The 11,675-nt window shown below is 35.4% G+C and overlaps 3 protein-coding genes and 1 long non-coding RNA gene across 4 annotated transcripts; 3 read left to right on the top strand and 1 right to left on the bottom strand.

The window, feature by feature from the left end:
• The first annotated feature begins 1,134 nt into the window (after window positions 1-1,134).
• LOC106420074 lies at window positions 1,135-1,827 on the top strand. The gene is made up of 3 exons (XR_007333567.1): window positions 1,135-1,341; window positions 1,424-1,601; window positions 1,685-1,827. It is a non-coding gene; the product is annotated as an uncharacterized LOC106420074 (long non-coding RNA).
• Window positions 1,828-5,864: 4,037 nt separating this feature from the next.
• Window positions 5,865-9,386, bottom strand: LOC125599995. Its single transcript, XM_048772990.1, has 4 exons — window positions 8,994-9,386; window positions 8,869-8,913; window positions 8,329-8,672; window positions 5,865-6,119 (listed from the first exon to the last, which is right to left on the bottom strand). Exons 1-3 carry the CDS (start codon window positions 9,090-9,092, stop codon window positions 8,340-8,342), a joined length of 477 nt encoding a protein of 158 aa, XP_048628947.1. The 5' UTR covers window positions 9,093-9,386; the 3' UTR covers window positions 5,865-6,119; window positions 8,329-8,339.
• On the top strand, window positions 6,814-8,059 carry LOC106420033 (heavy metal-associated isoprenylated plant protein 28). Its single transcript, XM_013860868.3, has 3 exons — window positions 6,814-7,098; window positions 7,210-7,285; window positions 7,453-8,059. The coding sequence occupies exons 1-3, from the start codon at window positions 7,093-7,095 to the stop codon at window positions 7,839-7,841; spliced, it is 471 nt and encodes a 156-aa protein (XP_013716322.1). The 5' UTR covers window positions 6,814-7,092; the 3' UTR covers window positions 7,842-8,059.
• LOC125599994 (metacaspase-1) lies at window positions 9,375-11,212 on the top strand (the record flags this gene model as incomplete). The annotated part of the gene is given in 5 exon segments (XM_048772989.1): window positions 9,375-9,747; window positions 9,936-10,266; window positions 10,479-10,599; window positions 10,688-10,918; window positions 11,017-11,212. Coding segments are annotated over 5 exon segments (1,104 nt in total). The 3' UTR covers window positions 11,077-11,212.
• Window positions 11,213-11,675: the final 463 nt, after the last annotated feature.

The following is an 11,675-nucleotide window of genomic DNA, read 5'->3' as shown; positions in this document are numbered from 1 at the left end:
TCACAAAATATGTTAATTTTAAAGCCACATTCTTTCAGAATTCAGCGGAACTCTTGAACCCTCAAACGGTTTAACAGATAACTTTAGATTGGTTTAAGCAGTAGTAAAAAATTGATTATGAACGTTATTGGTCGGCTAGTATGGACAAGATCCGTCAGTGTCGCACGCTGAGCACTAAGTGTCAATCGTCCATGCTTTGCTCCAAGTTTACATGCATGAACTGATTCAAAAGTCAACTCTCTTCTCCCATCCCTCACATTTACAGCCAATAAAGGTCAGCCATCATATACATTTTTCTTAAGATTGTAGTCTAAACTATTTTCCAATAAAGATCACTCCAATCAATACCCCATACAAATGATTTGATTATCGAAATATATATTTTTTCTTATAATCTAAACTATACTAAAAGCCAAATATAAAGCCCTCTGAGGGGGTCCACATCAGCATGTAAATTCATCCAGTAATAATGCAGCAAATCGCCACGTCATCGGGTTTGGGTTTCTGATGTTTTCTGCCTGTTTTTATCTTGATCTTAGAGCACGATTATCGCCGTCCTTATGGACATATCTTAGCATAATAATCATTAATTTAAATCAATAATAAAGAAAAAGGAGAGGGACGTTTGCTAATTAAGAAGTTTTTATGCTAGTCCTTAAGTGCACGTGTCAGCCTCTGAAAGGAAGACCGAATTATTACGGTCTTTCTCGTTTTCATCGTCTCCCTCTTCTCTCCCGATCTGTTGTCGCTCAATCCACACCGCTCTGTCCTCATATACAAACCTTCTCCGCCGCTTCCAATCAAAATCAGGTATGTGTTCCTCCCTGTCTTCTGTTTTCAGAGTTGGATGAATTTTTGTCATTCTCGATCAATCTTGTCTGTTTTGGGGATTGGTTGGATTTTGTTGTGACGATTTGATTGTATGCTTTGTGTAATCTGATTGAATGGTTGGTGTTTGAGTAAATTAGATTGAAAATTAGGGTAGATATAGGGAATTGAGCAAAAAAAAATTATTTAAGAATCCTTTGTGTAATCTGGTTTGTTCTTGTAAATTGATGATAATAAAATCGTACTCAATGCTGATTTGAAAGGATTTGTTCATGTTGTTGGTTTCGTATCTGGTTATACGAGTAGAAGGTAGCTTCGTCTGTGTTCGTTCTCTTGTGATTTTCTTTGGGATACAATGGGTTTATCATCTACAATGACGTTGTCCAAGCACTTCTACACTGAAGTTGTTTACAACGATCAAGGAGAGAAACCTCAATTGCGCTGGCGTAAGATCCACCAGGATACCTTCGAATATCTGGTGTCAATGAGAGGTTTAAATCTGGTGTCAATGAGGTTAACTTTCTTTACCAATTGCGTTGACTAGTATTCGTTGTTGATGATATAAAGAATCGGGTTTGTTTGTTTTTTTGGACAGCTTTCCTCTAACGATCAGGTTGGTGAAGAGTTGGCTCAGTCCGGCGTGAATGTAACGTGCAGAATGTGCTTCTGGGGAGAAAGCCAAGGAAGTGAGAGAGCAAGGAGGATGCTTTCTTGTAAAAGCTGTGGTAAGAAGTACCATAAGAATTGTGTAAAGTCTTGGGCTCAACATAGAGGTACTTTCATTTGATTCGTTTATGTGTCCTATTTTCTCTTGCTTGGTAAGGCTTTTGAAGTCTATAATTGTTGTAAATTGCAGATTTGTTTCATTGGAGTTTATGGAGATGTTTAATGGTTTGCGTTTGTTAGATTACTTGTCGTTTGTTAGATTCGCCGATGATATGATTACCGTTTGTTGTAATTTTCGATCTACTTTCATGAATAAGAACACCCATTTGCACATTCATTAGAGACAACAAGAAGTCCTACCAATAATCTACAGTTTTGAAATTGTCTCTTACTTTTGTCTCTTAATATAAAATAATAATAAAATAAGCTAAGGACTTAAAAATTAGTCCTACCAATAATGTTGCTCTTACGGCCCACAGTCTGCAGATGCTGGCCCGACCCGATGTGTTATGCGTTGTCTTCGTAACCCTAATTCGATCTTCACTCACCTTTCGACTTCCATCTCTTCCTTCGATCTTCTCTCGCCTTTCGACCTCCATCTCTTCCATCTCTATATATTTTCTCCAAAACCGTTTTGCCGAGTAATATCTCCATTAACTCCTCTAACCAAAACTATACTAAAATCATTCAATGGATCCTTTCCACCTTCCTCACCAATTTTCTGTTTATAAATATGTTTTCCTATCTTATGCGTCCTTCAAAGTTGATAATGTTCTCTCTAAAATTCATTGCGATGGAACCCACCGGCAAATCTTTGATCTCCACCGACCGCAAGATCAGCGATAAGACCGCCGTCTCCTCCGCGTATGTGAAACCAAACGGATCTTCGATCTCCACCGACTGCAAGATCAGCGAGAAGACCGTCGTCTCCTCCGCGTCTGTGAAACCAAACGGATCTTCGATCTCCACCGACCGCAAAGGAAGCTCTGGAGATACTGCAGGTGATAAGGCTAGAAAAGCCACTGAGATCCTTGAGGCAGATGAGGAAAAACGTCCTAAGAGTGGCTAATGGGTTTTCTACTTATCTTCTTATGCAGTGATTGTTTTTTTTTTTTGCTGCATTCCAAGTCTTTTTTTTTATGTTTCTCTTTTGGCTTTGTGTTCTTTTCCTTTCAGACTTCTGGCTTTTTACTTTTATGTTTAAGTTTTTTTAATACAATTTCGATATATGGTTTCTTCTTATCCTTCTGAGCAATTTACATATTGTATTATGATCTTTTATGTATTGTATTTACCTATGCTGCAATTTGGTGTGATGAGGACAGAGTGCTACGAGTCTTTAAGTTTGTGAATATTCATAGACATAAAGGGGGACAGCTCTATCTTCTCAGGTTCGTTTCTTGGAGCAGAAGGTAGTAGTAGTAAAGATAAAACTCCACTTTTGATATTTTTGTTTACGATACTTCTAAAATTTAGGAAAATTTTGATTTGATTGTTCCAATTGTCTCAAATGATGCAGTGTGCAGATGCTTGAAGAGGAGGTGAGAATCAGAAGAAACTAAACGCTCACAGGATTGACTTTGCGCTCCATCTATATGCACCACTCTCTTTGCATTATTTTTTTCTTTGTTGTTGATGTTTTTGGATTGAAGTTTCCTTTAGTCATAAAGAATGACTCCCTCTTTTGAAACAAAGTGGAAGAAGAAATGATTTTCATCATTCATTTTTTTTTGCTTGAATTGCCTACGTTAATGATTTGAAACTGTGATTTACTATTACGCAATCAAAGCAAACATATTAATACCTCTCAATGTCTACTCTACAAACGTATTTTTTTTTGAAATCATTACAGAATACCATATTTATATCAATCTGCGTATGAAAAGGAAAGTTAATATTCTTAACAATGCTTCTTTGAACTGAATAGTGGAACTCTTGCCTAATACCCTGTTGTAAACGATTCTCTCATAAACCTACCTCTTTCTTGCCTAAACCAACAGCTCCTCTCTCCCACCTTCTCACGACTATTCTCCAGAAGCTCTGTAAGCTAAATAGAATCAATATTAACTCAACATATTAGTAAGCAGGTATCTGTATTGACATATCTGATCTGCAGCGAGTTGGTTGCAACAGTCGCTGTTCAAGACTAGAATGGATAACACACCCTCCAACCAAGCCACATCGCTTGCAGATAAACAAGTCATCTCCTGCTTCATTCTCTGCAGTGTTTAATCGGAAATAAGCCATGGCTAAATCTCAGAACTGATTCGAATTGTTCAGCGTAGAAGCTTTTATACTTTTCGTTGCTTTTAAGCTAGGCTCTACCCTTAAGGTTTATAATTGTTTGAGGCCATTTGTTGCGTTTATTATCCTTGCTCCAACACGTTATCCAACCCTTTTATTTATCAAAGATTGGATTGACAATTACATAGAGAAGAATTATAGACTAAATATAAAAAAATTCTGAGAAAGACTTGCAAAAACAGACTCCAAACCAATGTTCTAAATGTATAATTTATATTTTAGTGTTATATATTGTGTAACTCTATGATATTATCGTTTATATTTTTTATTCCATATTATTAATATATAGTGATTTTTATTTATTTATTTTTTGTTACTGGATAGTGATTTTTTAATACATTTAACTTTTTATTAGTTTTTTACTTACTGCTATATTTCAAGTTAAGTACAATAAAATATATTATTATTTGATTTATATATTTTGTATATAACACATTTTAAATTAATTTATATTATACTTTTGACATCTATCCTTGTAGTATTTTACAGAATTTAGAAATAAAAATTCTGTTCTGTTTAAATAATGCAGCTCTATTATTTTAGTAAATTTTTATGCATAGTAGCATATATCATATTATTTAAGAAAATTTATAATTTAAATTTGATTTTTCTTTAATATTCTAAATTAATTACCAAAACTTCAAAGTTTACTAATAACATGTTTTTAAATAGTATATGAACTAAAGTTTATTATATACTATTATATTTTTTATATAAACATTTTTAAACAATATACTGTTGATAGTTTTAAAACAATTTTACGTCAATCCATTCGATCTGGTGATTAGAAAATATATTACATAGTTTACGAATAAATTTATTTTTAGATAATATATAGTTATAGATATAAGAGTTTAGCCTATGTTAATAAATTTATTTTTGTAAACAATATTATATACTTTACAAATTATAACCCATTTTAATGATGAGTGCTAATTTATTAAAATTAAACATTTAAAAAAAATATATATATTTTACTTATTTATTACAATTTGTAGACCAAAAAGACAAGCCAAATTACATATTAGAAGACGCCGAAAATATATTAATTATAATGTTCATACTACAAAATACAACTCTATTATATCGTATTGGACATTCTTGTGTAATTCCAATAGCAATTACAATTTTGCAGGAAGTTATGTATTTCAGATAAAAACGTGGTAAGCAATGTAAGAATATCTATCTATATAGTCAATGATATAAAATTTGTATTAAGAAGTTAGCTAACTATACTATTAGAAGTTTTGTAGGTAAGACAACTGTAATTTCGGATGAATTTCTTATGCTTTGTATGAATGATATTGTTTTGGTTGCACTCGCAGACCTAATAATTTTACAAAAAAGTATGTACATATATTATCAATTCAAACAACATTAGAATAAATTATTTTTATTTTTATGAAATATTTAATAATTAACAGAATATTAATTTAAATATATTATAACTTTGTAATACTGGAGAATGTATATTCTTGCTTAAAATCGCATGTTTTACATTGATATCTCACATGCAACACATTCCTCAAAGAATCCACCAACTTCAGGAAGGAATCTCAGTGCGCCCTATCACGGTTTATATAAGAAGTGTTTGGAACATCAGAAAACACCAAGCGGATAATACTAAAGTTTGCATCGGCTTCATGTGCTACGACCACCACGTAAGCCTTTTATTAAAACTTTAACATATACATATATATGTATTTTCCAATTCAACATATTTGGTTTAAAATACTCACTATTTACTCAATTGGTTCGGCACATCAAAATTTGTTCACATTCAGGGACAACTATTTAGAAGGTCGGTTCACCGGAAACATTCAGCCAAATAATCCAAAAAATATTTGAATTTTCAGGATTTTCTGTCATACATAATTCACGACATCGAAAACTCACCCAACTGCCGTATTACATTCAGATCGATCAAAAGACAATAACATCGAAAGTTACAGACATTGGTCCAATATTTCCAGTTCACAATTTCTCTCCCCAGAATTACAAAAATCTATTGTGCTTAGCCACTACACCCACCTACTTACCAGGTAAGTAAGTCAGCCCAATATCAATTAAACAAATATGGATGTTTATTCTAACTCATAATCATTGTGCAGATGTCGTCGGGCAGATACTCATAATACAAAAAATAAATCCGTACCACCCAGAATTCAATATTGATGCCCCAATTGGTCTACGACTAAACATGTAAGTCTAACACAGTAGGTAAAACGAAATCATAATTCTCTTCATACATATACCTCTATCTCAGGTCGACAATTGTTAAATTCATACTGCGCGACAAGTAAACGGCAGATTTTAGCATCCTACAAAACAAGAAGAATACGAAATTTAAAGTTGTCATCATCACAAGCATAATTCCTAAACTTTTCCAAGGTAAATAATTTTGTTAAACACATCAAAACATAATACATATCTATTTTTTTTATCAACAGAACAATAATATTCAATATTTTCCATGCAAACTACTACTCAGTTCATCACCAGCAACAAAATTTCTACTTCAACAAATCAATTGATTACATAAAGCATTTCAAAAGGCGAATAAAAAATCATGCACAAGCATGCAGCAAAGAGTGACTTTAATTCATGCATCATCCGGATTATTATTCTCTTTCCCACATAGCTTGATACCTTGATTTATTTGCATTTTAAACAATTTTTTCATTGCTTTTTTTTTTAAAATCTTACTTCTTTATAAAATCTTAAACTCAACTTATGTCTTTCAAACTTTACTAAGCAATTTAAATATATAGAGAATAAGAGTTTACATGAGATTGTTCGCAGACTTATGCTAAAAGACATGATTTATATCTATCGTCTAAATTTTCAATCTCAAACTTATTAAAACTCAACATTTTCCGCGCGTAGCGCGGCCGAAGTCTCTAGTATATATAAATTCGAAATACATGCAAACGCCGGAAAATTATATACATATAATGAAACTACAATAAGTGGCCGTTGTGGATGCCCATATGAAGCAACCTCTTCCCAGCTGGGACTACACGCTTTACAAAGGTCGGTGCAAAATAATACCTTATTATCTTACGTTGGTCCCCAAGTTATTAAATGATTTGGAATATAGAAAACTTATAATTTTATTTTACCAAAAAACTTATAAATTTATACTAAGAAAATAGGTGCGTAAGCTTGAAGAGCAAGGAACACTATATATACAGTGCAAATGCCAATGCCATTCATTCATCAAACTATTCAACGCAAACTACAAATTTTGCATCTGACTACTTACATTCTAAAATCACCAACATAAAGTGCAAGATGACGGTAAGAATTCTTTTGGTTTTGAATTTTGTTTCTTGCATTTTCTAAATGTTTTCTGATTCATATATGTCTTTTCTTGTATATGAATTTTAACAATCTCTGATCTATCTTCAGACTATTGAAATGAGAGTTCACATGGACTGTGTGGGGTGCGAGAGCAGAGTTAAATCTGCCCTTCAGAAGATGAGAGGTAAAAACTCTTTGATCTATAGAGAATTGCTTTTATATATTTCCTGTAAATCATAGACTATATCAAAAAAATTGTTGTGCTTGTGTTGGAGTTGCATTTACTTTAATTTTCAAAAACTAAGGGTGTTAAAAATAGTTAGAGATGTTGACTCAGTTGAATGAAAACAGGAGTGGATGAGGTAGAAATCGACATGGTGCAGCAGAAAGTGACGGTGACTGGCTACGCCGATCAGAAGAAAGTTCTAAAGAAAGTTAGAAAAACCGGTAGGAGAGCTGAGCTATGGCAGCTTCCTTTCAACCCTGACCACAGCTCTCTCCTCGGCGGTGGAAGCAATAGCACAAACGGTGGTTACTTCTACAACCCTCACGGCTGCAACGGCCCAATCAACCACCATGCACCGGTCCCGGGTTCTTCTTACAATTATTACAAGCACGGTTACGATAGCAACGACTATTCGTCTTACCAGCATCATCCTGTTCATGCCTCTATCTTCAGCCACCAAGCTGGTTCTAAGTTCAGCGACGAGAATCCTAATGCTGCTTGTTCTATTATGTGAAAGTGGTTTTTTTTTTTGCTTAGTACTTATATGGTACGAGCGTAAGTATGAAATCATAACTAAGTTCATTACTTCAAAAAAAACTATTATGTGTTACTTTTTGTGTGCTTATGTAATGTAACTTAAGCTCAAGTGGTTACTTAATTCTGTTTTAAGTTTTTTTTTGGCACTTAATTCTGTTTTAAGTTTAAAGAGATTAATATAATTATCAGTTTCAATATGCAAACAAGTAACACACAATTTTCTCTTAAATTATTTTCCATATAGTGGTAAAAATTGCGTCCAAATGGTAATTAATTGATGTGTCACTCAGAGCTCATACGCATTGTTATACCATTTATAGTATAACGCGTAGTCTTTTTCTCGAAGTATAATCCATAGTTATTTATCTACGTAAACGTAAGTACCCAATTGATATAAAAAATTTCAATCACAAGCTACAGGGAGCATGAGATTACGGAATAGTAAAAGCTTAATTGGAAATTACCAGAGAGTGGTTTAGGACGAGCATGAGGTTTCAGCTGCTGCTTCATTCACAGATCTGATGCTCTTAACATTCCTCTTCTTCTTCATCATCTTCTTTTCGTTTCCTTGCTTCTTTCTCTTGTTCGATCGCTCTTTCGGATTGGCCACTGCTCGAGTACTACTATCATCTGAACTGATGATCTGGAGAGAGGTGATACAGCATTCCTGCAATTTGAGAGCTTCGATATCGCTTATCACTTGATCGAGAGTCAGGGAAGCTGACGATGAGGAGAGTGTGGTTTGATTCAGAGTCGAGCGAGAGAGATCTAGCAGCTCCACTGCGTCTACGGCTTCGCCAACAGTTTTCTGGTACAATCATTCGCGAGAGTAGATATCAATTGTATAGTTGGTTTAGTGTAAACCAGAGTAAACCAGTATTTAACAGAAACAATCAAATTAACGGAATCGGATGACTGAAGCTTCAAAACTTCGATCAAACCAAAATCTCAAAGCTGTTTTCTCAAATTTCTACGGGTTTAAGAGATGATCGATCGATGGTTACCTTAGTCGAATGGTGAAGCTTTCGGAAACCGTGCAGATGAAGGATCTACAGAGATGAGTATTCAAATGTTAGAAAGGGAGGAGGAGAATCAGATCTATCAGAGTCAGACGGAAGAATCAAAATACCTGATTGAGGTATGAGCAAGTGAAGTCGATGGACTTTCCAGAGTTGAAGTAATCAACGTACTCTTCTAGAGTCATCTTCTTCTCTCCTCCTCCCTTCATCTCCTCCGTCTCTCTTGCTTGTTGGTTTAGCGCTGAGCGAAATATAAAGAGACTTACTGTCAAATTCAAATTTCGAAAAGTTACATTGGGCTTAATACTATTAAATGGGCTTAATAAAGCCCATTAAAGAGCAAGTTGGTGTTTGGTGACTAGTCAGAACCTAATCTAGCTTTCTTCTTCCATTAAGTGCGTCTCCTCTAATAATAATTGACTCGTCCTCCTCTTCGTCTTCCTCACGCGTTCTCCTCCTCATCAGATTCTTCACCGGAGAGAGAGTATCATCACCCGCCAATCATGTACCCTCCTCCGATGCTCGTCAATTGCTCCGGCTGCCGAACCCCTCTCCAGCTCCCATCCGGCGCCCGATCCATACGCTGCGCTCTCTGCCAAGCCATAACTCACATCGCCGATCCTCGCTCCGCCCCTCCTCCTCCTCAATCGCACTCCTCCGCCGTCGCTCCTCCTCCTTCGCACGTCCCCGCGCCTCTCGGTCAGCTTCCTCACCCTCACGGCAGGAAAAGAGCTGTGATCTGCGGTATCTCGTACCGTTTCTCTCGCCACGAGCTTAAGGGATGCATCAACGACGCCAAGTGCATGCGTCACCTTCTCATCAATAAGTTCAAATTCGCCCCAGATTCCATTCTCATGCTCACCGGTAAAGAGATGACCGTGATGATTGTCCTTGAAAACTGATTAAACTAATACTAAACCGGTCTAAACCGGTCTAAACCGGTATAAACCGAATCGGACGTCTAGGCATTTTTAGAACACGGTTTAAAGTGAAAAACACATTTTAATTATATTTTTATTTTAATTCTCATGATGTTTAACTGTTTGATGCAGAGGAAGAAACTGACCCGTACCGTATCCCTAACAAGCAAAACATGAGGATGGCGTTGTATTGGCTAGTACAGGGATGTACAGCTGGCGACTCGCTTGTCTTTCACTACTCTGGTCATGGCTCTCGTCAAAGAAACTACAACGGTGATGAAGTTGATGGATATGATGAGACGCTCTGTCCTCTGGACTTCGAAACTCAGGGGATGATTGTTGATGATGAGATTAATGCGACTATTGTGCGTCCTCTTCCGCATGGTGTTAAGCTTCATTCGATTATTGATGCTTGCCATAGTGGAACTGTTCTTGATTTACCGTTCTTATGTAGAATGGACAGGTTAGTTTTTTTACCTTCACAAAAAAAATTATTTTTATGTTTACTATATAGAAATTGTAAACTTCAAGAGAATTAATTAGATTTATTGAATTACTTACTATTGGTTGAAGTTATTAGAAATTGATAATTTCAAAAATTATGCATTTATAATAGTGCTCCAATATGTTCTTTTAATTGCCGTTGATGGACACACTTGTTTGATATTGAAACAGATCTGGGCAGTATGTGTGGGAAGACCATAGGCCAAGGTCAGGTTTGTGGAAAGGAACAGCTGGTGGAGAAGCTATATCAATAAGTGGATGTGATGATGATCAGACATCGGCGGATACATCAGTAAGTAGAATGAGTTTTAAGTCATATGTCTTGCATTTGTAGCTGTGTTCCTAAACTCATGATTGAAAACATGTGTGTGTGTGTACAGGCGTTGTCGAAGATCACGTCTACTGGTGCTATGACTTTCTGTTTTATCCAAGCGATTGAACGCAGCCCACAAGGTACAACCTATGGAAACATTCTGAACTCTATGCGTACAACGATAAGGAATACAGGGAGTGGCGGTGGTGTTAGTGTTGGTGGTGGCGGTGGTGGAGTTGTTTCGAGTGTGCTGACCATGCTTCTGACAGGGGGAAGTGGTATGGGTGGATTAAGACAGGTATATAATCCTTGTTTCACTTACTCCTGTTCTGACTAATTGGTAGTAATGCGTGTTTGAATTGGTAGTAATGTGTGTTTGAATCTGTGTTTTGACAGGAGCCTCAACTTACTGCTTGTGAACCATTCGATGTCTATGCAAAGCCTTTCATTCTTTAGTAAAGACAAAACTTAATGTATAGCGAGTGCGATGCGAATCTGTCCATCTGATTTTTTTTTTTTTTACTTTTTTCTTTCAAAAGAATAATATGTAAGACATTGATTCGTTGCTTTAATGAGGATATGATATGCTATATGTCTATGCTTATGCTTATGCTGTTATATATGCAGTAGCAAGCAGAATCTTGACAGAGACAAGTGCTACTATCCTTGCTCGTTCTATAGGTGATAATATCTAATTCACGTGGTAAACATGGAGAAATTCATACTAACAAAAATACATAATTCAAACTGCGTATTTGGTAATCAAACATAACAAGGTATCTCAAACTCTCGTCCATAATGCATAAGAACATGGTAAGATCCTCATTATACTAAGAGCAGGACCAAAATGTGCAAGTATTAAGACTTGTTCCCATGTTTCATTGCTATATGTATTCAAATAATTGTCTTTTTTTTTACAACATATATTCAAATAATTGTCTAACCAAACTGTTAATAGTTTTTAACATATTCTTATATTGACTGTCCACACATTTTCATTCAGAAATACCGAAAATAGTAACAATTTTATTGGAATTATAATTTCCCGAAATCTA

The sequence above is a fragment of the Brassica napus genome, unplaced genomic scaffold, assembly GCF_020379485.1.
Source record: "Brassica napus cultivar Da-Ae unplaced genomic scaffold, Da-Ae ScsIHWf_207;HRSCAF=365, whole genome shotgun sequence".
NCBI classification, from domain to species: Eukaryota; Viridiplantae; Streptophyta; class Magnoliopsida; order Brassicales; family Brassicaceae; genus Brassica; species Brassica napus.
The sequence above is the reverse complement of the archived record's forward strand: the minus strand, read 5'-3'. Positions and strand labels throughout refer to the sequence as shown.

Coding starts and splice junctions, on each gene's coding strand:
- LOC106420033 (XM_013860868.3), top strand. Junction 7,286..7,452: donor TGCCCTTCAGAAGATGAGAG/GTAAAAACTCTT, acceptor GAATGAAAACAG/GAGTGGATGAGGTAGAAATC.
- LOC125599995 (XM_048772990.1), bottom strand. CDS start 9,092: ATGAAGGGAGGAGGAGAGAAGAAGATGACTCTAGAAGAGTACGTTGAT. Junction 8,914..8,993: donor CTTGCTCATACCTCAATCAG/GTATTTTGATTC, acceptor TCATCTCTGTAG/ATCCTTCATCTGCACGGTTT. Junction 8,673..8,868: donor AGCTTCACCATTCGACTAAG/GTAACCATCGAT, acceptor TGATTGTACCAG/AAAACTGTTGGCGAAGCCGT.